This window comes from Desmodus rotundus, chromosome 3 (assembly GCF_022682495.2).
Source record: "Desmodus rotundus isolate HL8 chromosome 3, HLdesRot8A.1, whole genome shotgun sequence".
Classification (NCBI taxonomy): domain Eukaryota; kingdom Metazoa; phylum Chordata; class Mammalia; order Chiroptera; family Phyllostomidae; genus Desmodus; species Desmodus rotundus.
In genome coordinates, this window is record NC_071389.1 from 142243486 (window position 1) to 142271407 (window position 27922).

Sequence of the window (27922 nt, forward strand, 5' to 3'; positions counted from 1 at the left end):
ACAAGGGGGTGGGTGTGCATCTTAGGGGCAGGTTGGAGTGAGGAAAACAAGTCACAAGATCAAAGCTGAGGAGACTGGAACAGGACAGAAAGTACATGGATGGAGAAAAATAATCCAAGATGAAGACTGTGAAGAATTCAGGGTATTAAAGGTATGTTTTTTGGTGGCGCTGTATGGAAGTCACAAGGGCAGCCTTGCCTCGTTTAAAAAGTCAGAGCCACCCCACGTGCACAGCAGGAGTATTCACAATAGCCAGGGGGTGGAGGCAACCCACGTGTCCATTGACGGATAAATGGACCAACAAAATGTGGTATACACGCAGTGGGATATTACGCAGCCTTGAAAGGGAAGCACATTCTGACACATCTGACAACATGAAAGAACCTCGAAGACATTATGTTGGGCGAAATAAGGCAGTCACGAAAGAACACAAACTGAATGAACGGTGGTTGCCAGGGGTTGGGGAGAGGGAACAATGGGGAGTCGTAGCTCAATGGGTGCAGATTCAGCTTTACAAGGCGAAAAGAGCTCTAAAGATTACACAGCATGAATGTACTTAATACCACTGAACTATACACTTAAAAATGAGTACAATGGCCAAGTTTATGTGGATTTTACTATGATAAAAAAATAAGAGCTACCCTTTAAAAACAAAAAAAGCCAGAGCTTTCGAGATCAGCAATCGGTGTCACTTTTGAAAGTCTCTCGTATAGCAGTGTCTTCCGAGGTGTAGTTCATCTTTCAGCAAACATTTTCGAGCACCTACTCTGTGGAAGCAAGGAGCTAGACGTTGGGACTATGGAGACTAGCCAGGCGCAGTCCAGGGTGGGCCGCACGTGGCCAAGATGACCCTGAAAAGAGTGAGTGCCTCATTCAGACCAGGTGGCCAAAAGTACTTTCCAGAAGAGCACCAACTAGGAAAATCATTTTTCTGTATGGTGATGTACACAGCTGGGGAAGGATGCTTTAGCTTTTGATCCATGATTAATTTTTTGAAAGAATGCCCCGAAGAGCGCATGAGCACAAGCACAGAATAGGGAGCTGAGAGGAAATGCAGCACAAAGTCCCCATGTGGCCATGCACATCAGGGGGTGTGTGTTAAAATGCACATAACAAAATTTGTAATAGTAACAGTTTTCAAGTGTACGGTTCAGTAGTATTAAGTGCATTAAACTGTTGTGCAACCATCTCCAGAATTCTTTTCCTCTTACAAACAAAAACTCTCTACCCATTAAGGAAAAATGCCCTAGTCTTCCCTCTCCGCAGTCCCCGGCAACCACCACTCTGCCATCCGTCTCTATGAATTTCACCCCTCTGAGTGTGTCACGTATGTGACACCACACAGTACTTGTCTTTTTGTGACTGGACTATCTCACTTAGCATACTGTCCTCTAGGTTCACCCATGTTGTAGCACGTGTCAGAATTCCCTGCCTTTTTAAGGCTGAATAATATTCCACTGTTTGCGTGTACCACGTTCTATCGATCCACTCAGCTGTGAGGGACACTGGGCTGCTTCTACCCTTTGGCTATTGTGAATAATGTTGCTACAAACATTGGTGTACAACTATCTTTTCAAGACCCTGCTTTGAACTCGTTGGGGAATACACCCAGGAATGGAATTGCTAGATCAAATGGTGATTCTATTTTTTATTTTTGAGAAGCTGTCATACCGTTTTCCTTAGCAGCAGCATTATTTTACCTTCCCTCCAACAGTGTGCGAGGCCTTCGATCTTTTCCACATTCTGGCCAACACTTTTTGTTTTGTTTTCTTTTTGACAGCAGTCATCCTAATGGGTGTGTGGTGGTTGTAAACATCTTATTTAACCTCTCTGAGCCTTCAATTTCCTCATCTGTAAAATGAGCGCATTGGACTAGATGATCCCCAAGGATCTCAAATGTCATTGTTCTATGAATCGAGAGGAGAACTAGCTTGATTTACTGGAAAAACACAGGTCATTTAATCACTCTGAAGCTCACATTCCCTAACTATACTCACAGTACTGACACATACTCTAGATATGGTTTCAAGGAAAACACTGACTGAAATTCAAGCGCTAGGAGCATTAACTTAATAGGAAGGTTTCAGAGAGCCCGGTCACAGCCATCCATGGAGAGGATATGGATACCCTGGACACTGGAGTTGGCTGGTCCACACAGGCGGAACAAATTTTACATTTCAAATCACCCCCCACAGCAGGGGTTGGCTGTTAGCAATGACTATATACAATAGTGACACTGGCTCATTATTCAACTTTCACTCACATAAAAGGGTAAAATTGCAACTAAAAAATATGCTCAGCCTGGGATAGCAGAGAGAAATGGTCATTTCCCAGGAAATGTTATGTTATCTGATGTAGATGAATCCTCCCACTCATATAGTGACTAAAACTTTGAAAAGGGAAACGCATTTTTCTCAATAGGACTTTTGGCCAAGAGGGAGGCGTAGGTAGACACACTGCGCCTCCTCTCACAACCAAAAGAAGGACAACAACAAATTTAAAAACAAAAAATAACCAGGACTGACAGAAAATTGAACTGTACGGAAGTCTGACAACCAAGGAGTTAAAGAAGAAACACTCGGTGACACACCCTGCAGAAGCGTCGCCAGTAAGTCCCTGGGAAGAACACTGTTCAGAAACAGGTAAACAAAGGCAAACAGGATGATTTGCAGAAAAACCAGTAGTCTTACAAACAGAATCCAGGACTCCTGAACTCACAGCCCAACACTGTTTGCAAATGTAGCTCCTCCTCTAAGAGAGATTATTGCCACATCTTTCCAAGAACAACACAGAAGTCTATTAGTATGGATGTGTAAAGACGGTTCAGCTACACAAAAGTCCATGTCTTTTGTAGGGGTGCTGCAGCGTTGTGGGCCTTGGTGTGGGATCACACATGAGAAGCCTCTTTAATGTTCCTCTAAGAATCATCTGTAACTACGTGTGGTGATGGATATTGACTAGACTTATTGTGGCGATCATTTTGCAATACATACAAACATCACCTGGAACAAATATAATGTTAATTATATCTCAAAAACTCATCATCCAGCACTGGAACACCACAAACCTCTTCACATTACAAGGGTTAAGGGTTGAGTCACTTACACCTTCAAGGGTGATCTTAGGAGAATTAGGTCAGGAAAAGCTCAAAGAGGGCAGTCCGTGTGAGCTAAAAGAGATTAGCGCCCAAAGAGTCAGTATGTATGGAGAAAACAAGGAAATTACCTTGCAGCCCTTTTACACTAGTTTTTAAATATATTATATAACTGATTCTAGAAACTGTGTCATCTGACAAACCAGAAAACTGCTGTAAAAGAGACACAGGAGGAAGAAATGAGTCCAAGGCCCAAATCAGAGAAAGCAGCAAGCCTGCCCTCTGCTGGTCATCCTGGGTAGTGGCACCTAAATGTGAGAAGGAGACCCTTTGCGTCTTCCACCTTCAGCTGGAGAAACTAAACACACACAAAAAAACAAGACATCCAGCTACAGTACCTTTCATGCATGTCAAAAACCCTTCTAGGAGAGATTTCAGGCTAAATGACAAACTTTGATGTTCCCTTAGTGACCACGTCCTCAGTGAACACACCTTTTGCAAATGGTGTTAAAAAGGCAATACCGACCCTGACCTGTGTGGCTCAGTTGGTTGGGTGTCATCCTGCAAAGGTGGTTGGGTGTCGCCAATTCGATTCCAGGTCAGGGCACATGCCTAGGTTGCGGCTGAGTCCCCAGTCAGGGCACATGCGAGAGGTAACTAATATCTATTTCTCTACCTCTCTTCCTCCTTCCCTTCCCCCTCTCTAAGAATAAATAAAATCTTTTCTTAAAAAGGCAATATTAGAACCAAAAAAAGAGCTCTTTCTAAAAGGTTAGGCATGGGCTCTGATGTGCATTCACTAGAAACTGTTATTTTCCAACAAAAGATATCAAAATATATTTCTATACAGAGTTCATCACAAACACCTACTTGTTCATAACATCAAAAAAAAAGATGTTACATTATTGCTCAAAGGTATATAACCCATTGAAAGTAAAAACTATGACAAAATGCCAAGGAGCAGGTAAGAAAAGACCTCCTGTGATTTGGGGAGGGAGACAGGGTCAGCTGCATGTTCGGGATTGGGTAGGTACAATTGCACAATGCTATTAAGGAGATATTCTATAAAGACAACACCACTGAATTATCTGTCTTTGCTATTCTCTTGTTGCCTGATACACACATTTTCAAATAATTTTTCAGGCTTTCTTTCTAACTAGAATGATACAACCTAATATTCTCTACTCACTCCACCCTCACGCAGAGGTAGGACTGTATGAACACTATCATTTAACAAATGTGTACTTGCCCAATGGCCAAACTCTCACATGGCTTTCGGTGCAGCTAGGAAGGCAGTTCCCATACACTAGTATCCTGTGTTCCATGGGCAGTTTACACCACACTAATTCTGAGGTTTCCTCTAGCTCCCCAAATCTAAGATGACATCACAAAATTCCTGCACATTTACTCACTGAAAAGTTCCAATCTCAGCAGTCCTGATGCTGTTCCTTCCTAAGCAGCCCCTTTCCCATTTATCAAAGTGGCAATTCCAAGTATGTGCTGTTGTCCACAAGCTCTGAGCCCATGCTAGCCTGTCTTTCTCACTTTCCTCACCAAGTCACCTGTGTCCCATGTGCACACAGAGTAAGTTTGATCCGACCTCGGTTTAGCTACTTGCCCAGCTGTCCATCCAGCCATCCATTCTACAGTCAATGAGCCCGACTACAATGCCAGGTGCCTATTGCAATAGATACTAAAAATAAAAAGATAAATGATTTAGTCCTTTCCTCATAAGACCTATGTCTCATGGTATAAAGAGGCAAATTACCACAATAAAAAGGGAAACAAATATAATATTACTGGTGCTCTTATAGAAATCAGGATAGGAAATGGTGGGGTTTGGAGGGAGAAGAGGTTCATCAATTCCTCTATATAACGAAGGCAGAACAAGCCTGGTCCTTCACCCCATCTCATCACCAAAACCCTTGGAAAGGATCACACCCTTGCTGCATAAACCAAATGTAATGAGGCTTCTGTCTCAACCACTTGACTGAAACAGAAATTCCTCTCACATCATTTTTAAATGGCAAAATTCCAGTGCGCTTTTCGATTCTTTTCCTATTTGACATCGCTACGGTGATTATAGATGCATGCGCCTGTGCTTTATATCGTTCTTGAGAATGGTTCTATAGAAGCAAAACTGCACCTCCTTGAAACTCTTCTCCGTCCTGCAGCAGCTTCTTCGGCACTGCCTTCCTAGTGGCTCGCCTGTCTTCCTCTGCTCTTTCCTCCCTAGTAGGCCTGTGTGGGTCTCCTGAGCAAGGAGCTCAGCTGTAAGCACTTCCTGGCCCCTCCCACACCTTCCCCAAGCCCTCAACTCTCCTCAGATTCCTCCTCCACCTCCTCCTCCTCCCATCCCCCATCCCCCATCCCAGTCCAATCCAATCTCCCTCTTAAATGTCTCATTGCCTCCTCTCCATTCCCAGAGCTCCTTGACACAGCACCTATCAATTCTACAGGTTCACTGCATCTGCCACCTCCTACAATCCGCACATCCACTCACCCTCCCCAGCCTGCTGCCAAAATGACCTTTGAAACATGCAAATCCAACTGTGCCACTCCAGTGCTCAGCGATGAGTACAGGACACAATGCAAACCCCAGCCTCAACTCCTGCCACTTCCCTCCAGCCTCCAGTGCTACATCCGGTAACGCCAGACAATTAAAAGTGTCCTCAAAACCTGATGCTCTCACAGCCTCTGCACCATTATCTCTGCCTGGAATGTCTTCCCAGCCCTCCTTCCTTCATTTCAATCATTCAATCATTTCAATCATTCTTCTAATCCTAGACCTGCTTTGAAATGTTTCCTGATGCTTCGAGGAGGATTTTGCTGGTTCTCGCCTTTGCTCCTATTGCCCTTGGGACACACAGGCAGTTACCTACTCTGATATACAATGTGTGTCCAGAAAACATGATCACATGCCATCCTCTCAAATGAAACACAGAAAGAAGCAGCAATCTCCTCGCATGTTATTGAAGAAGAGTAAGCTATCCTTTCCCAAAGAGCTAATAAATTATAAAATCCATAATTACAATTATTCAGTATCTCCTCCTTAAATAACCCCATCCCAGTGATTTTTCCTTTTTTTTTAATTTTATTTATTGATTTTTAGAGGTCAGGGGAAGGGGAAGAGAGAGACAGAGAGAGAAAGAAATACTTTCTCTCTCTGATTTGATTTAATTTTTGTTCCACTTATTTATGTACTCATTGGCTGACTCTTGTATGTGCCCTGACTGGGGATCAAACCTGCAACCTCGGCACATCAGGACGATGCTCTAACCAACTGAGCTACCCAGCCAGGGCCCACTGATTTCTTTTTAATGTGATGAGCCCCAGCAACCTTCACAGTTGCTTTAAAAAAGCAACTATGCAAATGCTGGTGGAAAAGGCAGGCTCAAAACCTCCCCACAGCAGTAATAGCAGCAATAAGAGTAAATCTATAGCCAGACACAGTTCTAAGCATGTTTTACACTTTAACTCACTCAGTTCTCACAATGACCTACGAAGTGGGTACTGTCATCTCACCCCCTTTTCTACTGATAAGAAAACTGAAGCACAGGGGTGTTAAAGTACTTGCACGGAATCTCACATTTAAAAAGTGTACGAACCCTGACAACACAGAGAACATAAATTTAACAGTTCTTGGGAAAGCTTAAAAGAGAAAGAGAGTTCCCCCTGCTGGCTGTAGACAGAATTTTCTCTTGTCGTAACTGAAAGCAGGGGCTGGGGTGGGGGGGCGGGGGGAACTGGTTCTTGCCTGAGTCACCAACCTGCTGTGTGAGTCTCTTAACTCTTCCACATGTCCCTCTGCTCGGCCACAGGTTGGGAGTAAGCAGAAATCGGGTTTAAGTTCTCTTCTACCTCTAAATTATTATGACTTTGAGATTCATATTTTTCCCATAAAAACCAGTTTTCTTTGTAATGAGGTGGCAAGACACATCTGTTTTTTTTAAAGCCACAAAAATCTCTCAGAAGGTAGATGTTCAAAAGCTATTATTGTACTTTCAAACATTACACAAAATTACAGTATGCATAAGAATGATTATGACAAAAATGGAAAAAAAACTCAGTAACAAGACACTAAAGAGTTTCAAGATAATGAGAGGAAACTATTGCTAAAACACATTGTAAACAATTATAATCAGTTTCTTTCACCTAGTCAAACTCTTACTAAGTTACTTCAGGGTACACGGAGCTGCTAATTACATATCAAAACATACTTAAATCTGTTATCAATATTAACAAATTTGTGACGACATTCACAATGCTGCAACCAAGGTCCAAGTTTAAGGCAATTCTATCTTAATCTAAATGCTAACTTCTTTATATGTCCAGTACATCTCAACAAAGCTGGAAAAACTGCTAACTTCCTTTCCTCTATCAAAACAAATGAACGTATGTAAAAGGAATGTGCATATCTGGGTTAAGAAGTAAAACTGGAGAAAAAATGCATCTCATTTTGGTCGCCACCAAAACCACACTAAAAATACAGGAAAGAGATTTTTGTTTATCATCACCCACAAAGATCAGGGGGGGAAAAGAATCAGAGACACCAGCAATAGAATTTTGAAGCTGAAAAAGCATATGGACAAGTAGAAATTGACTTGGCAGATCTGAGAAAGCCAAATCCCAAATTGTCACAGGGAAGCTAACGTCCAACCTCTATCACACCACACAGTCAGCAAGCTACTCGGACACAGGCAGCCAGCTCTGGAGGAGGCTTCACAAGGAGAACTCGGAGATAACTGTGGAAAAACCGTTGGCTCCCCCGATCCTTTTCTCTACTTCGTGAGTTTGGGCAATCACTCGTCTCCCATCCCTGGCAAAGAGTGAAGATCTCATTTTTGAAGACAGTTAAAACAGAGAGTCGCTGGAAAACCAGGTTACCTAAAACAGAGGGATTCGGCGACCAGTGCACACTGAAGTGTGAGACCCCCGGTCTCAGCTCCGCGGGCCTTCACCGTCCAAGCAGGAGGTCAGAACACCTTACCTTGAGGAATCAGATCGGTCCCAGAAGAAATGCCGGAGGATAGGACCTGGGGACTTTATAACAAAGGGCCCATCCAGGTCACTCTTCAGTGAAGCTTAAAGTCAATAAACCCACCAGCGAGTTCAGAGTTCAAGTCACTATTTTAGACGCCCACTGTAAATTATGAGCAGACAGCCAAGGATTACTAAATATCTGAGGAAAGAGTTTAAATATAAGAGCAGTTTTCAAAGTTTCTTTCCTCCCTCTATAATCTATTTCCTCTAACTTGTTTTCTGTTTGTCTGTTTTAGTCTCTGTCACTAATATCCTCAGAGCGGTAAGAAAATATATTGCATCTATGAAACAAAAAAAAGGATACAACCGTATAAAAGAAACATCCAAATAACAACCCCCCAAAATGGTATTAATAACAGGATTGGAAAATAAAGTTGAGATAACCTCTGAGAAAGTAAAGAAAAAAGGGGGGAAGAGATGGAAAATAGAAACAGAGGAATATTACAGACCTAGTTCAGCAGTTCTGACAGCCAAACAATAGAATCACAGAAACGGCAGGGGGTTGGGGAGGGAGGGAGGAAAATCGTCAAAGAAATAATCCACACACACTTTGCAGAACTGAAGGACGCAAGTTGTGTGATTAGAAGAGCACGATGAGTGAAAACAGACCGACACCAAGCAAGATGATCATGAGTTTTTAGAGCACCAAGAACACAGATTCTGCAAGCCTTCAAAGAGGAAAAGCCAACAGTCCAGGACAGACAGTGAGGAATCAGAAAGGCTTCTGACTTCTCAAGAGTAAGAATGGAAACAAAAAGTCAACAGAGCAATTGTAGACTTATCCATCGACGTGAGGATTTAATAAAGACATTTTCATTCCTGCACAAGTTCCAAAAATTTACCTCACAGGCAAGGGTTATGGGCAACAATATAAAAAGAATAAGCAAAGAAAGAAGGAAAGAAAACACGGACAACAGGACACAAGAGAGCCAATGCAGGAGAGAGACAAAGACAGCCTCCAGCGTGAGAGGGAAGGGCGAGCCCAAGGGGGCCGCTGTGCACCACAGCCATGCAGCACAGCCAGTGCAGACCGGAGCCACCCTCCCACTGGGCCACCTTTCTAACCTGAGGACCGAATGCCCAGGGGAGCTGGTACAGACTGTCACCTGGGTATGTCTCATGGCATGTTCATGAAATGCCTGCCCTCCATGCCCACAGAACTGTTCTGCGTTGACCTACTTCTGAGAGCAAGAGCAAGGTCACAGTGGGCTTTGAATGAAAAGCAGGCCACTCCCCCAACATAGCTGATCATTCAGGGACCAGCCCTGGCAGATGCCACGGGACTCATTTATAACCTCGCCCCTGGCTCTCCCAGATGGGTCCCTGTGCATTCTCAGGGAACCCAGCCTCAGATTCCGTGACCCAGAGACTGCTTATCTTCTGAGAGCCTTTATTTAACAAAGACAACATTACCCTTACCCTACACAACTAGGCTTGGCCTTGCTACTCCGTTTTTCAAAACTGTATGTTGCTTAGGAATATACACAGTAGATGGAAAAACTATTGAGAAAAGCAAGGGAATAGTTTACACAAATGTGGGAGAGAGGAGATTTCAACCAGGGAGGCGCACGCAGGGCCTTCTAATGTGACAGTGAGATTTATTATTCAGTCTGGACAGGTAGACATCCTCACATACAGATCTGTTTATTTTTAAAATAGCTAATATTAGAATACTCTTCTTTATGATGATACATTCCACACTAAAAAATATTTTAAGTAGAAAGTAAATTCCTGTTTAAATCAGTGAAATTGTTTTACTATCTTGAAACACTAAGGGAACCCCTAAAATATTATGTCTATGTGAAATAGGCAAATTCCATATAATTTACCAAAGTTAATACAAGAAGAAATAGAAAGTGCAACTAATCCTATAATTGTTTTTGCTTAAAGTTGAATCCACAATTTAAAACCTTCCTACAAAGAAAGCATCAGACCCAAATGTTTTGCCAGTGAACTCTACCTAACAGGGAAGAAATGGTATTCCAGTCTCATACAACCTCTCCCAAAGAATGGAAAAGGAGGGCACACCCTGTAACTTCCTTTATGAGGCTCCAAATCCTGGCACGAGCGTTACAAGCAAGGAAAATTACAGGTTAGTCTCACTCATCACAGAGCCATAAAAATCATAGACAAAATATTAGCAGACCAAATCCAGATTATATAAATATATATACATGTTTAGGAATTTTCCAATAATGCAAAGATGTTTTAACATTCGATAAAATATATATAATTCAACATACTATCTCAACGCTGCAATAAGTATATGACAAAAATCCATCATCTTAAGCAAACGGAACAAGAGAAATTCCTTAATTTGATAAAGGACTTCTACAGAAAACATGTAAGAAGCATTGTATTTAATGGTGAAACAATTTTTAAAAACTTTCCCTCTTAGGTTGAACACAAAACAAAAATTTCATCCCATTATCACTGCTTCCATTCAACATTATACTAGAGAGTCTAGCCAGTGCATAGGGCAAGAATGGTAAAGAAACCCATAAAACTGACCATATTCACAGATGCTAAAGATTATACACTTGGAAACCTGCAAAATAATTTACATTAGAATCAAAAAAAGAAAAAGTACGATTACTGGCTAGAAAGACCATAGGCAAAAACAACCATATTTTCACATGTTAGGAACAGAAAATTATTTTTTTAAAAAAAATACCAATTTAAAACAGAATCAAGAAATAAATGCAGTAAAATATAGATGCAGTAAGAATAAATGCAGTAAAATATAGATGCAAGACCTCAACCTGTAAAATACTATTCAAGTAAATTTTAAAACACCATATTTATAGATTGGAAGATCCAACCTTGTAAAGTCATCACTTCTCCCTGGATGAGCCAATAACCCAAAAACCTTGAAGAACTAGGAGTAAGAACCCACACCATCAAATATTAAGAGTTATTAGAAAGTAAAATAAGTAAGACAGTGTTGCATCGGCTCAAGGAGGGACAGATAAGACAGAATGAGGGCCCGAAAAGAGACCCACGCATGCCAGACACCTGCCTTCATATGACAACAGCACCACGGAGCAGAGGTAAAAGGGTGGTCTCGTGTCACACAATGAATCAATTCCGGGTGGATAGAGATCCACATATGAAAACAAAATAATAAAGCTTCAAGAAAATACACCCTGGCTGGTAGGTTTCAGTGGATTGAGCACCAGCCTGCGAACCAAAGGGTCACCAGTTCGATCCCCAGTGAGTGCACATGCCTGGGTTGCGGGCCAGGTCAGGTCCTCAGTCGGGGGCACGCAAGAGGCAACCACACATTGATGTTTCTCTCCTTCTCTTTCTCCCTCCCTTTCCCTCTGTCTAAAATGAATAAATACAATATTTTTTTTTAAAGAAAATAATGTGGGAGAAATTCTTCATGAGTTTGGAATTGAAAAAAGATTTCTTAAACGGGATAGAAGTACCAGCCATAAAGTCAGGACTGGATACATAGTTTGTGGGAAACTTCTTCTTCAAAAATTGTTAAGAACTTTAAGAAAGCGACAGAGAGCGGGAAACCAAGGGTGGGGCCCACCTGACCACGGGGCTCTGTGTGACTACACAGCCACATGCCCCTGAAGCCAGCCCTGCAAAAGGCTAAAAGACTAATAAATTGAACTATGTATAAGGAGAGACCCCCAAAAAACAGAATTTATTCGATATTTATTAAAATTATGAATTAATTATTACCTGTTTAAACTTCAGCCACCTTCAGAGTATTTTCCACTTGATGCAATATACCTATCAAGACATTTTTTTTCCATTGCTCAAAACAATTTGTGAACTAGTCCATTTGGATGCCTTTTAGTGCTTGTGCTGTTTTTTGTTTCACCTCTTCCACATCAGCAAAACATTTCCCTTTGAGGACGTTTTTCATTCAGGGAAACAAAAAGAGTTGTTCAGGGAGAGTTCAGGTAAATGGGGAGGGTGGGGCACAGGGGTCATGCTGTTTTTGGTCAAAAACTGCTGAACACTCAGTGCGGTGTGGGCAGGTGCGCTCGTAAATTGCCCATCATAAAATGGGCAAACACGTTGAAATAGTCTTCAAAAAAAAAAAATTCACTGAAGCCAAACACAGTCTCTCACAACACCACCATCTGGAGCACTAACACCAGATGGGTTCCTAGAACACTCACCGAGAGGGAAAGCCTGTACTACAAGGGGCCCGCCCTCCGGAAGATAATATGGGTCCCCCCTCACAAAACTAAGCACTGTTATATATTAAATGTCACTCTGAAGAGAGGGAAAATGCAAGCCATAAAAAAAGTGGAGAAGGTATTTGCAGCACATATATCTCAAAGACTCATACTCAGAATACATAAACCCAAAACTCTCTATTATCTCCTATGCATGTTACAAATTTATTATTGTTCCACCTATATTCCAATAATATCACAGAAGTATCAATCTAGTTGCTAAGAAAGTAGAACCCTCTTACATCACAGTTTATGGTGAAGAGTGGACTTTTGAAGCATCGATGTTCAAATTCCATCTGGACCACTTATCATCTGTGTGATCTTAACAAATTACACTTTCTGAATCTCAGTTTCTTAACAAAACATGCTTAATGATACATACCTTTTTGGAATTGCTGTGAGAGATAAAACCAACATTTTGGCAGAAAGAATGTACATAATGAACAGTTACAGCTGCTGCCATTTTTGTCGTTGATTTTGTTATTAATATTACATTGGTTATACCATGATTATCCTAAGATGAATAGTTAAATATAAGGGGAACATCTGCTCTTCCACAAGCAAATATTGACCCCACTCTTCTTGTTTCTACCCCAGTTTTAAAATAAAGGGATTGCACCATAAGGCTTGGTTAGGAAACCGTAAAGTCTAAGCAGTTACAGCATCTGTGTTAGAAATAAAAATGATCTAGTCATTTTAGTTCATAATCCACACTAACTTATGATTCTTATTTCAAAATTATTATATCCGCCTTGGTGTATCAACAGGAAATAACCCACTTTAATAAAATATAAAAAGTTTTATTCCATAGCAACATTCTGCAAGGAGGGGGGTCACTTATGGAAAGATCTGTAAGCTTTGAACCCATGTGGGAAAAATAAAGGTTATCTGGACTTTCGCATGTGTTTGTTGTATTTGAGCGCATCACTGGCAATCACTGCTAGAGCAAAAGTTCAGTGGGATAGTAACACCTCAGTTCTTTAGAACTCTAATTAAATGTATTTGTTATCAGTTGAGACCTTGAGGAAAAAGACGAAAATACAACTACTAGAATCAGGCATTTAGTCACAAGTCATCGAACCTCTGGAGATCTATAAGGGATAAAAAATAAATTTAAAAAAACTACCTAGTCAAATTTCTGTCTCTCTACATCATAAAACAGTATCATATGATATAAAAGATCATTTTGATGCACCAGCATTTCTTAACAAAAACACACTGTTTTATGTAATAGAGTCTTATTACCAAGGTGAGAATTGGACTCCCAGGGAAAAGAGTCATGAACCTCATGTTGTCTGAAGTGCAAAACCCCATCTAGCGTTAAAGAGACAAGCCCCAGATACATGGGGAGTGTGCATTCACCAATTTACAAGTTAAACCGGTGCTTGTGGACACATTTTTCTAACAAGACATAAATGGTGGTCCTTTCAGCAGGCAAGTAAGTTCAAATTCTAAACGATTCTCAGTCCCTGGTGATTATTATTATTAGCCCAGGATCCTAGGCTGGCCTGGCACTCTTCTGTCTCCTGACACTGGCCTTGTGCCCCCTTACATTTCCCACACTTCCAAACTCCACGCGTTTACCTCTTTCTGCTTCTCACTCCTAGTACAAACAACAACAGGTAGGTGAAAACAACAGCTGAAAAGAGAAAAATCAAAATCAAGGTATCTTAAAGGAAGAAAATAACATTTTCACTGGGTACTTGTGAGTCGGTCAGCACCCATGAAAACAGTGTGAAATGCTTATAATGCGTGCCAATTTTCTATGAACAGATACACACGCCTAGAGCTGCATCTGCACCCTCCTTCTACAGCTGTCTCAGACGACCCGCTCCGGGGGAAACTCCTTCCAAACCAGTCTACTCAACTACACTCCTCCTCCTCTGTGGGCCATTGGATCAGTATGAGAAGCGAGCAGCATTGTGTTTAATGCACATTGTGTTGAGACCTTATTCAGTAACTAGCAAGAATAATAATTTGGGGATAAGAGTGTCATAATAAAAGAGAAGGAAGAAAACATAGTACTTTCTTTTAATAATAAACATAAGACTAGAATTTAAGTCGATCATGTTATCTGAAACTAACCAAGCCCTGAGCATTGTTTTATCAATAGAAATACATCTGAATCTGGAATTTAAAAGACAAACTCTAGGAGGTGTCACTTTACGTATAAAATGTGACAGAGTAAAGGACCAAGAGAAGGCAACTCTCACATGCACCTGAAAAGCTGCCACAGGCGTTTCAGCAAAACACTTCATTGGTGCCTATGTTTACCATACCTGAACCCACTGTTCTGCCATGCTGCATGTTAACAAAGAATACAAAACAAAAATAGGGAAATGTTAGCAGAATAAAACATAAAACTATCGCACGGAGAATTATAAAATTAACTCACAAGGTTTTATATCTGGTATTTGACATGCATTAGTAATGAAACTACTTTTAACTTAACAAACCATGCATCTCTTAGCTATAAATGGATTGCGTACTAGGTGGGTTTACTTATTAAAATATTTTGTCCTTTTCAGGTTTCAGAGCAAGTTGTAAGATCCTGTTACAAGAGTATCCGTCTTTCAAATTAATTTTTAATTCACTTATTAACACAAAGAGAGTAAGAAAAAAAAGGCATGCCTTTTAGGTTGTATCTATTTGATGCTGTTTTTAAAGTAAAGATTTCAGTTATTATTTAGCATCATGTAAAAATAACCAATGTCACAGTGAAGTACTACTGCAAATCTAGAATAATAAAACTAAGTTTGTAACATCAGACACGTAACACACATTTTAACTGAAAAAAGGCTGAAACTGTACCAGTTATTCATAGTTCTTAGTTCTGAGGGGATAACGTCCCATTTAAAACTTTTCAACAGATTCAGAAACAGGACTACTGACCCAGCTCCCTCCCATCCCAGTCGCGGGCACGCAGCACTGGGCTGATCCCCCTCCGGCACTTACTTCTCTTCTGCGACGCGGCCTGCAAGCAGGCAGTCACGACATCGCAGTTCCTCTGGACTTTGTGCACAAGCCTATCCTTCTGCTTCAGCTGCCGGAGTAACTTCGCCGACTGAATACCAATTCCGTTCTTAAGCTCCCGAAGGATCATCTTCAGTTCATTAGTGCCTATTAGAAAAGAAAATTTTAAATAGAACAATAAACACCCTGAGAGGAATACAAGTGCCAACATGATACTAATTGTTTTACATAAATTATCTAGAACATCTACTTAAACCAAGTAATTCTGAGTTCTCACCCAGGACTACGTGTACCTAGTCAGTGAAGATACTCTGATCAAATAAGTCACTCATCCATTCTCTCTCCATGAGAAAATACTGTAAAATCAATTTGATCCTGTAACATGTAAGCAAGACTCTTGCTTTTACCATATTTAGCTCTGGTTGCAAAGTTGCCTTTCATTGCTTGTAAACTGGAATGTACATTTTGTATCATTAATGTGTTCAGAGGCGAAGCTACAAGAAAAGAATCTTTTGAGTCTGTTATATCAATGATAATCCTAATAGCTGATAACAAATATTTTTAAAAGTATTCACCTTTGTTTATAATCAGTTAAAAGTAAATAATACTACCACATTTTCTAAGGCAGACAAATGTGAAAATACTGGTTTTGTTTTAAATACACAGTCTTCCAATAGCCTGACTATTAGGTATCTTAGAGACTCAGTGATTTTTCAAATAAGTAAAAAATACATTTCCTTCAAACAGATAAATTAAAAATAATTCTGCATTCATAAAGCTAATATTCTCAACAGCAGTTTTCTACAAGTAAAAAAAGACTTAAATCAGAAATGTCAACAATCTTTATGTGAACAGTCATTACAATTTAGGAGTTTTGTTTGCCACACTTGATGTTATTATCATTAGTCACCGTAATGAGTGGAAGGAGAAGGTCCCTCATTAGGGACCCTGTGTGGAGTTTGGATCTACTCATGTTGAAAACGACTTGGAGAAGCCAGAGAGGACCAGAAGAGAACAAAAGAAATGTTCAAAAGTAATACAAATATTTCAGAGGTGAAAGGAAGTGAACGTTTTGGGTCTTATTTAAGAGAAGTGCAGGGGGGTGTGCTCTAGCTGTTGCCAGAGCTGACCACACATCATTTGGAAAACGTCATTTGACCTTGAGTTAACAAGAACTTCCTTTGGACCAACCAACCATCTGTGTGATCTTAGGCAAGGTAGTGCTCCAAGTCTCAGATCATACCTAGAATGAAAGATTATTCTGAGAAACAAATGTTAATGATTGTTATAAATGTTAATATAAATAGGACTTAAATAAGATAGGGATGCCTATGAAGATGAGAACAAAGACCAGTTATTTCTCTCACTTTGAGTTCAAACACGATGGGATATAATGGGAAATAAGAGCTCACTTAGGTTAAATGAAACTCTTTGGGTTCAAAAAGGATGATCAAACATGAGAACAAGCTACCAGAGATCCGAGGGTCTTCACTCTTAGATTCCTTCAGAGAGAGCAAATATCCTTCCTTTGAATATTAAAAATTATCCTTCTCAGGGCAGGAATATCATCATCTTGTATTTAAGTTATACTTTATTCCACAGGAGTCATTTTCAGTGACTCTTAAGGTACCTACAGCTTGTGGGTCTCTGAATTACACATATTGTCCAGTACGGCAAAAACCTTCAGAGTTTGGAAATTTGCTGGTATGTAAGCATTCTGAAGACAGGCATAAAGTCTTCTTTATCTTTGTATGCCCCACGGCATGAGCTACAGCTCCTAACACACTGTTAAATAAATAGGAAAAAATGAGACCATCAAATGACAAACAGTGGCCAATTTCCTCTCTAAGGAATTTGGGCTCTTCACAGACATTAACTTACATAATTCTCACTACAGCCCTCTGAGGTAGGTATTACTATTATCCCTATTCATATGTGAGGAAAAGGATGCGAGAGGTTAAATAGCTTGCCTGAGGTCACACAGTTAGTAAGGAACAGTGGCAGGATATCGACTCAAGCATTCTGACTCCAAAGTCCATCCCTTAAGGAAAACACTGAGATGAGAGCTTAGATTTCCTGAGAAACCATGTTGGTGCCTCAAATAAATAAAGGACCCACACATGCTAAATATGTAAAAATAGCTGCTATTTTGATGCTACAGCAAACTCTCTAACAGAAAAAAGAGCAAATTAATAATACACAACTTATCTGCGTCATGTGAGACTCCTACTAGGTATTGTGCTGAGAGATTTTTTGACCCTGGGGAAAAAAAAAATCAGGTAACCTAGTAAGCTGTAAAATGAAGCAGACAGCTATTATAATATGGCACCTTGTTCTACTAGGGTTCTAACAGGGTTGACTGCAACAAAAAATTATGAGGCAACTAACCGTGCAGTAAGACTGAAACTTGAGCAAAACTGATTCTTACAGGTCTTATGAATGATTTACTGGAGTGGTCACTCATCTGAAATCCACTTGTAAAACTAGACTGTCACTTCCTTAAACATTAGTTTGCCAAATTCCCTCTTCCAAAAGGAAATTACTAATCCTCCAAATTTGCTCTGTAATGAAAAGTGAATAGCCTTGTGAAAACAGAAAGCCAAATCATAATTCTTCAGAGTTGATTTTGTTGGATTACAGAAGAACTATTGCCCTACGGAACTCCAGGCATAAACAGACATTCTGAGAACAGCCAGATAATTGTATAAAATGAAATGGCACAATTCCAGCAAAGTCCCAGGAAGGAGGAGGAAAGTGGAAGTCATTTGTAACAATCAGCTGGGGGAAAAAATCATCACTAGGAAGCCAAAAGAGGAAGCTGAAAACTGTTACATAGATTTGATAAAGCAGACACAATTATTCCTTTTCTGGTTTTTTTGTTTTGTTTTGTTTTCTGGCAACAGCTAGTCTGATTTTTCCATTAGAAGAGACAGGATGTCATTCTATAGTACGCATTCTCTCTTTCCCCTTTCCCTGGTAATTTAGCACAAGGAAGTTAATTCGAGAAACGTGGTGGTGATGTAGCATCTGTTTCCCACACCTCACTTCATTTTATAAATCAAGGTCTTGATATATCTATTTTAAAAAGACAACTGCAATAACAGTGTTAGTACCAGAAAGAAAAGCTATTTATGAACAGTTGAGAGGGGGCAAAAATCTCAATTAGGGCACAGCATCAGAGTCTGATAACAAAAGAAACACCAAATTTGCCTCTCCCCCTGGAAACCAAGGCCGTTTTCCGCTGACCTCTGCAATAGAAGGGCCCCGCCAGCGGCTGAATTCCGTGATGCTGCCAGAACCCCAGGGTCCTCCACTAATGAAAACTCCAGCCAGTGAGCTTCTTGAATCCAGACATTTGGCAGAAATGGAATTCACACGTTCTGCTTAGAAACCGCATTATTGAATTATTCTGCCTCACTAGTTAAACACTCTCCAACTGGTGTGACCAGGGAGGCGGATTATTGTATTGATTTTATTATTTTATTGTTTTTTAAAGCCCCAGGCACCTCTCTGCTCCCGGCGGCCTCTAGGACTTCACGGATACTTATCAGAAACTCCAAACCTGTCCTCACAGCTGTTCCGGAGAAATTAGAAATTCGACTGTCTCGCCCCTCTGAGACCCCACAGACACACGGGGTGGGGGGAGTGGAGACCCGCCGCTACCGCTCCAACCGCTGCCGCCCCGCTGCACTGCTGGAAGGGGCTGGGGGTGGGGGAGGCAAGACATACGTCCAGCACGAGTCCGTGACCCTGTGGACACCAGCGACAGATAAAAGGAGGCCCCGCAAACTTGGTATCAGTGCGCTGGTCCGTCCAGTCCGGGCGCGCACTGGTGAGCGCCGCAGCGGGGGCAGACCCGGACGCCCCCTCCCCCAGGATTCCCGTCCCGGGCCCTCACCTTTCTGCTGCAGGTACTGCCTCTGGAGCCGCTGGCTCGGCCGCTCCTGCAGCTCCTGCAGCACGCTGGAGCCGCCCGCCGCGCCGCGCCCGCCCAGAACCGCGTCGGAGCCGGAGGCCTCGGTGGAGCTATCGAGGCTGTCGCGGCGCTGCGGGCGGCCCCCGGGCCCTCGGCCCCCGCCGGCCCCCTCCTCTTCCTCCGTGCAGCTGTACAGCTCGATGAGCAGCCCGCTCACCAAGGACGCCGTGCGGCTCGTCCGTCCGACCTGCGGCTCGGCGGGCTCCGGGTCCTCCCCGCCCTCCCAGGAATCTCGGGAGCCCGGCGGCAGCCCCGCCGGGGGCGCCCTCCGCAGCGTTGGAGCCCCGGGCACTTCAGGAACCGCTTCCTCCGCGACGTCCTCCGGCCTCGCCTCTGGCTCTGCGTGCAGAAGCCGGCCTCCGCCCGCGGGAAGGACCTCCATAGCCCCGCGCGCGGCGGCCCCGCTCCCACAGCTCCCGCAGCTCCCGCCCCGCCGCGCCCGCCAGTTCCGGGAGGAGGCGCGGCCTCTCCGCGCGGGGTGCCCTCGGCCGGGCGCGGCGCCAGGGGGCTCCAGATCCCCCCGGCGCCTACCCTCCCCCGCCGGCACCGGAGTCACCGCCCCTCGGCCCCCAGCCGCGCGCAGAGCGCGGTGGCCACGCCGCAGGACCACTTGGGGCACCTGCAACAGGTGAGGCCCGACTTCGGCCCGAGGGGGAAGGGCGCTCTGGCCGCTACCACCTTCACTTTTAAGCACGTGATTCAACTCAAAAAGAGAGCAATTCCTGCAGCGTATTCAGCCACCAGCTGGAACTAATGCCCGGGAGTGTTCTGGACGCCAACCAATAGGCAGAGGCCAGGAGCTCCCTTCTTCGCTCTCCGGGGGCACCATTCCCAGCCCTCGTCGCCTTCCCACCGGACCTGGGCGCCCTTCAGGGTGTTCTTAGTGTAGTTTCTGACGATAACTTTTCGGAAGCCCTAGCATCTCCTGAGATTTAATAAAGCCGTGACCGTCAGTGAAAGATAAAGTACTGGATTAAAGTCAACTGATTTCCTGGCACAAGATCGACGAGAGAATGAGGGTTTAATAAGTGTGCCCACGAGAGGACCGAACTGATAAGTGATGTAGCTGGTTCTCACGGTCAACCCAGAACTTTGCATGGCATCCTTGGGGGTGTCTGTTTACAGAAGTCCTCAACAGAGGAACTCTGAGGTGCCCCTCCACTGTAGATGTTTTTGCAAATTTAGTTATAATTGTCAGCATTTTTTAGTGTTTTTGTGCTAGGCACTGTTCTTTTTAAATGGAGCCCGAGGCACCATCTCACTTTAACCCTATAAAGCAGGTATATTTTTAAATTGCAGTACAACTGACATATTACATTATATTAGTTTCAGGTGTACAACATACTAATCTGTATTTATATATATTGTGAAATAATCACCACAATAAATTAATACCCGTCATTATGCAGTTATGAAAGTACCGTATTTGCTGTGTGTAATACATACTGTTTGCCCACATTTGTGAGGGAAAAATAAGGATGCACATTACACATGGGTATAGTGATGACATGCCATGGGTATAATAGTTCTGTGTGTAATGCTCACAAAACGTGGGCAAAATATGGTAAGTACTGTTTTATCCTCGCTTTTCAGATGAGGGAACTGAGGCACAGAGTTTAAGTAACCACCCGTTCACAAAGAATAACAAACTGAACTTTTCTTAAAGGCAAAGTCTAGCTTTCATTATGGATGCACGCGTGCTTCCTAATGCTATTAAAGACTTGCCGAATTTCTAAAAGACGTATCACTGCACCTAGTGAACAATGGTGGTGCTCGATGTTTGTTCAGCACAAACAAAAGTTTTACTTGGGGGTCTTAGGAGTTGCAAATCTAGAAGTCACAGATTTGGGTAGAAACCCAATGTGTTCTGAGGGGGTGGGGAAGAAAGAGACAGAGTTTATAAAGACAGAAAAAAGGGAGGCTTTCAAAAGCATTACATAAATTGCTTTGAAAGAGCTGTGATTGGGGCTTGCAAGCCAACATACATTATGCAATCCATGATTTATTGTTTATGTCCATTTCTAGGTGAAAAATTTATTTTTTTAAAGATTATTTATTTTAGACAGAGGGGAAGGGAGGGAGAAAGAGGAGAGAAACATCAGCGTGATTGCCTCTCACATGCCCCCTACTGGGGACCTGGCCTGACCAGCAACCCAGGAATGTGCCCCAACTGGGAATTGAATCGGCGACCCTTTGGTTTGCAGTCTGGGGCTCAATCCATTGAGCCACACCAGCCAGGGCAAAAATTTTATTTTTTAATAGGGAGTTTAGTGATGCAAAGCCACTTCCAGAAACTGTATCGGAATGTAGCCATTTGGTTTAGCCCAGTTCAAAAGTTCAGTTTGAAAAAGTCCAGGAGTGAGTGGCATTATTCTTTGAATTTTCCAGCACTAGAGAGCCACCGAAAGGAGTAATATCGTGATTGCTTAAAGTCTATGGTGCTGTGAACTCACAGTTGTTTGAGTCATACAAGAGAATGTAGTTACACATTTTTAAAGGGACAAAAACCCAATAGTATGCCTGAACCATTTATCTTTTCAAAACAAATAGGCAAGTTATCAGTAAGAATCCAGACTGTGTCTATGGGTATTCCTTAGGGGGTTGGGGGACCTTATGAATGGATCTGGCTACAGGAAGGCCATATGTTCCACCAACATTTTTTGAGGTTTGAGAATTAGAAAGGACTTTAAATCTGGAGTTATGTCTAGTTAGGTTTTGTAAGCTTTCAAGGCTTAAGGGCCAAGCCACTAGTTCTAGTTCATCATCAGTATTGTTAGCTCAGTTGCATAAATTAGTACTGTTGGATAATCATTGGATAGCAGGAGCAAAATGGTGTTGAAGGACCATTAAAACAGTCATGGCAGTAAGCAGACATAAGAATCTGAACATGTTCATCCTGAAGTCAGACTCAAAGGCTAGGAAAAGGAGAAATGTTTTTCTCAAGAGTTTTGTTCAGGCAAAAAAAAAAAGGTGATGATAGCAACACAATCAGTAAATGAAACAAAGGTGCTCCAAGGGAAGAACAGTGCAAGGGTTGCTGTGTGGAATCATATATGATGGCCTGGCCTGGCCCGAGGTCTTGGGAGAGACATCTACATCAGGGGCCTCGTGCTTTGATCTGAGGATAAAAATTCTAATGGTGATCTTGGGTTGTTCAGAGATTTTCAGCTAAAGACCTTCAGTAGGCTGAGATGACCATTCAGGTGTGGGTGTCCTTTTTAAATGAGAAACATGAATCTGTGCGTCAATACCTTTAAGCTTAGCAACACAAGGGTTAGTTAACAATACCTTATATGGCCCTTTTCATTGGCACTGAAGGGCATTTTTATGGAGATGGCATTTCCAACAGAGATAATCTCCAGGTTGGAGATCATGATTTGTAGATCTTTGCCTCCCAGGAGCAAGCCATGGGGAGATTGCTGTACGAGTGGGAGTCGTAAGAGCCCCTATAAGTTTTTACAGTAAATAGGAGGTCTCATTTCAGCAGTGCCGGTTCATACATAACTTGATCTAATCTCACGGGTCTCCAAGTAATAATTTCAAAAGGAGACAATCTATGCTTGCCAAAGGGAGCACATCTTAGGTTGAGCAATATACCAAAGGAAGGGCCTTAGACCAAAGCAGATGAAAAGACTCCGTGGATTTGCCAATTGAATTTTAATTACCCGTTAGTCTCTTCTACAAGACCAGAGAACTGGGGATGATAAACACAACAGAAATGTAAAGTCAGCCAGATCTTACAAACAGGTCGTACACCTTGTCTTGTGAAAATCAGTTCTCCGGTCACTATGGAGCTCTGAGGGGATGCCCCAAGGAATTCATGGCTGCGGCTGTGGCTCTGCAGCGTGAGGATGCTTCCACTTAATGAGAAAACATACAAATCATTACTAACACATATGCGTATCCTTGAGAAGGGGGCAACTGAATAAAGTCCATTTGCCGAATCTTAAAGGGTCCTAATGACAAGGGGAAATGCCCAATAGAGGTATGAATGGGCTTTCCAGGGTTGTGCTTTGGAAAGATTTGGTGTTTTGGGTCTGCCTGGGAAGCTATCTATGGAAATGGCTTCCAGTAATATTGCTGTCCCCCATAAAACCATTGTATCAGCATTCCAGTGAGTTAAACCATGTACCTATTGTAATATGTGCTGTTATATGCAATCAGAGAGGAGTGGTTGGACCTACCCATAAGTTTCTTTTAAAGTCAAGTTTATAGCCTTGTTCTCACAATTTTCATACTATTTTATCAAAGAGCTAAATGATCTGCTTCCATAGTGTTATCTTTTAAATCTCTAATTGCTTTAGCCAGTAGCAAAGGTGCTTCCATTAGGGGCTGAGATCAGGTCACTGCTTAGTTTTATAGTCTTTTTCTATTTTTTCTTTTGAATACTTTTATTGTTGTTCAAGTACAGTTGTCTCCATTCCCCCCACCCCACCATTCCCCCACAACCTATAGTCTTTTTCTAATTGACTGGACAGGTAAACGAACTTAGGGATTTCAAAGGAGCCCCAAGTTGGCCAGTTTAGCTGTAAATAGTCCTGGGTAATTATGGTCCAACAAGATAAAAATTTATAGGATAGGGGCTCATAACACTAGTATATACATACAGCAGGAGTTCTAGCAGGTGGCTTCTTCAATAACTGTTTCCTTAGAAAGTGAACATCTCAGTTTTCAAAAGAGTAATTATTCACCAGACAGGTGTTTTAAGTCACATAGTCAAAAGGCTGGCAACAGAGAACACCCAAACAAAGCCTAAACCTCAAACCAAGGCAGGAGGTTCAGGTTATCACCACAACTATATGGACTTTCACACCAGTAAAGTATAGCACCTGAAGGCCGGAATTTTCATCTGTCTTGTTCACTGACGTATGCCCATCACCTAGAACAGTCCCTGTCACCCTGTAGGTACTCAGTAAATATTTGGTAAATTGATTAACTGAATTAATAAAATGAAAACTAGAGATAACCAACCAATTATCAACTTTCCTAAGAAAAGTGCATTCCACTAAATAGAATACTAGAAGTAGCAAACAGAAGCCTATTTTTGTACACTACATTCCTGCTGCCTGACGACTGGAAGGATATAAGAGAGAACCATTGATCTGATAGAACGTGATTTCAAACTGATCACGACGAAGATAATAGCTAAGAAGGTGACGCAGGTGGATATGGCTGGCCTCCTTGCACAACCACATCAAAACTATAGCTAAATTATAGAACCACCATCTCTCAGAACCATCTGAAATCAAGTTGAATGGAAGTCTGACAACTACAGACTTAAAGAAACTACATTCATCCAGACTGGTAGGTGGGGCAGAGACACAGAATGGGTGGGTCCCATAGCCACATGTGGTAGATAAAAATTCCGGAGGGATCTCTTGGGACCCAGGAGTCCCAGCCCCACACCAGGCCCACCGGCCCAGGGTTCCAGTATCAGCAAGAAAAGTCCCCATAACTTCTGGCTGAGTCATGGAAGAAATTTCTGGAGTCCCAAGCAGTTCCTCTCAAAGAACCCACAGGGACTTACTTAGACTCACCCCCTCTGAGCTCCAGCACCAGGGTAGTAGTTTCAAAGGCACCAGAAGCACACAGGAAGGAACTGAAGTGTCTGGCATCAAGGCAAGAGCTGAGGGACAGCTTTCTTCCAGACAGAAAGGTGAGCACAGGCCATTGCCCCTTTTCTGAAACCCCCCTCCCCCAACAGAGCCACAGAGCCAGCAGGCTGGTGCCATATCTGAAACTCCACCAACCTGGCTAACAGTGTTTTCCTCCCCGCTAGAGATCCCCAGAGACTTTGTCCCACCTAACTTAGAGCTGTTAACAGTGGTTTTTCCATATGAGTGGCAGGTCTTGGCTCAGTTTCACAACTTCCTAAATCCTCTCAAACAAGCAACAGTTGCCATCCCTAAGCCCCTAGCCCCTGTACCTCTTGCTAAGTGGCCCCAGGCCCAGCACTAGCAGCAGCCAGCCTAGATTCACAGCTTGGCTTTGCCTGGAAATCTCCAAGCCCAGCACAAGCAGCAGCCAACTCAGATTGCTTTATAACTCAGGCAGGGTAGCCCCAGGCAAAACACAGGTAGGGGCTGACCTTGGCCTGAACCAGCCAGGAAACCCTAGGGCCTGCACATGCAGTGGACAGCCACAGACCACATCAGAGCACCACCACCCTGCCCCTGCACAGCTGATCCTCCAAGGAGGGTGGAGGTTGGTGGTCAGTGGTCATAGCCAGTCCTTGCAGCTGACTGGCCTGGGTAAATCCCTTCCATTGATCTTCCATCACCAACCAAAGCTCAACTACAAGAGGAGGACTCACTCAGCCCACATGAAGGGCACACCACAAATACCCAGCTTGGGTGATAAGGGAGGCTGAGCCACTGCTTCAGGACACCTACTATATGAGGCCATGCTACCAAGACACGGAGTCATAGCAGCTCTACCTAATACATAAAAACAAACACAGGGAAGCTGTCAAAATGGAGATACAAAGAAACATGGCCCAAATGAAAGAACAGATCAAAACTCCAGAAAAAGAACTAAACAAAATGGAGATAAGCAATCTATCAGATGCAGAGTTTAAAACACTGGTTATAAGGATGCTCAACGAACTTACAGAGGACCTGAACAGCATAACAAAGATCCAGTCAGAAACGAAGAATGCACTCATTGAAATAAAGAACAATTTACAAGGGAACAACAGTGGAGTGGATGAAGTCGAGAATCCGATCAATGATTTGGAACATAAGGATGCAAAAGACAACCAATCACAACAAGAAGGAAAAAGAATCCAAAAAAACCAAGAGGAGTGTAAGCAGCCTCTGGGACAACTTCAAGTAGCCAAACATTCACTTCATAAAGGTGCCAGAAGGAGAAAAGAAAGAGCAAGAAATTGTAAATCTATGTGAAAAAATAATGAAAGAAAACGTCCCGAATTACATGAAGGAAACAGACATGCAAGTCCTGGAAGCACAGAGAGTCCCAAACAAGATGAATGCAAAGAGACCCACTCCAAGACACATCGTAATTAAAATGCCAAAGGTTAAAGATAAAAAGAGAATCTTAAAAGCATCAAGAAAAGCAGTTAGCTACCTACAGAGGAATCCCCAGAAGACTATCAGCTGATTTCCCAAAAGACACTTTGCAGGCTAAGAGGAATGGCAAGAAATATTCAAAGTCATGAAAAGCAGGGACCTACAGCCAAGATTGCTCTACCCAGCAAAGATATTATTTAGAATCGAAGGGCAGATAAATAACTTCTAAGACAAGAAAAAACTAAAGGAGTTTATCATCAGCAAACCATTATTATATGAAATGTTAAAGGGACTTATTACAGAAAAAGAAGATAAAAACTATGAACAATAAAATGACAATAAATACATATCTATTAACAATTGAATCTGGAAGACAAACTGAGCAAATGAGAAGAAAAGAGACAGAATCATGGATATGAAGAATGTTTTGATGGTTGTCAGATGGGAGGGGGGTGGGGGAATGGGTGAAGAGGTGAGGGGATTAAGAAGTAGAAATAGGTAGTTACAGAATAGCCCTGGGGATGTAAAGTACAGTATAGGAAATGGAGTAGCCAAAGAACTTACATACATGACCCATGGACATGAACAATGTAAACAATGGTGTGGGAATTGCCTGAGGAAGTGGGGGGTGGAGGAGGGCAAAGGGGGAAAACTTGGGACAACGGTAATAGCATAATCAATCAAATATAATTAAAGATAATAGCAAAAATTAAATTTACTATGGTTAATTATGCTACTGGTAATAATCAGTATTTTAATTTGTTTGGGACTTTAGTTTTAATATTTAAATTACTATACTACCTACTTTATACCAATACAAGGTCCAATGCTGCATTATATTTACAAGGAGCTAAGAAGCATCTATCTTGAAGTTGAGTACAATTTACTATAATCTATCAAATGCAATCTATGTAAATCAAGTGTACAAGCTACAGACTGTGAACGTTGAATTTATTTCCAAACCTGTATCAGAGTCATACCAATAACCTTCTGACACCCATTATACAATATAAAACTACTTTAACAAGATTCTCAACGTTTTTCATAACTTAATAATTTTTCAGCATGTGCAGACACACACATAAAGACTGAATTGCTATGACAAAAGCTTTGATTATTCTTGGAATGGCTGGTTTGTAAAACCTGGCAGTTAACCTTTTACTTTAATCCTTCAAGGATTAGTCATTGCCAAATCACAAGGGAAATGCAAGAGGTCATTTCTGTGTTTCAGCTGCTTCTCACGGCAGCTCACTGTTGCTCGTAAGATCTGCTCATTACAGTTTTACATGCTTGGAATACAATGAAATCTATTTTCAGTTTAATAACTATACATGAAGAAGGCTTTTATTTTTTCAATTCAAAAAGTTGCGATGAGAGATTAAAAACAGGATTTTAGTACTTGTAAAAGCTATCAAGCCTTAGACCTTAGGAAATAGGAATACATAATGGACAGTCAAATAAGAGCTATTAATGTTGAGTGACATTTAAGTCATAAAATATGAGTGCTTTGAGGAACTTTGGAAATCTTTTAATCTAACTACACTTAAGTAATATTTAATTATTACACAAGATTTCAAAATAACAGAATATAACTATTCCTTTGTAA

The 27922-nt window shown here is 42.0% G+C and overlaps 1 protein-coding gene across 3 annotated transcripts in view; it reads right to left on the reverse strand.

The window, feature by feature from the left end:
• The window catches only part of TBC1D30 (TBC1 domain family member 30), a 77558-nt gene extending 57608 nt beyond the window's left edge, over positions 1–19950 (reverse strand). Inside the window, exons 1-2 of one of the 3 annotated variants that reach the window (XM_045184608.3) lie at positions 19211–19950; positions 15295–15459 (exon numbers count right to left, since the gene is read on the reverse strand). In XM_045184608.3, the coding sequence (XP_045040543.2) occupies positions 15295–15459; positions 19211–19670 (625 nt within the window). In that variant the 5' untranslated portion in view covers positions 19671–19950. Of the gene's footprint in view, positions 1–15294; positions 15460–18558; positions 18716–19210 lie in introns of those variants that run through there. The other 2 variants (XM_024576412.3, XM_045184606.3) reach the window with 2 other exon arrangements.
• Positions 19951–27922: the final 7972 nt, after the last annotated feature.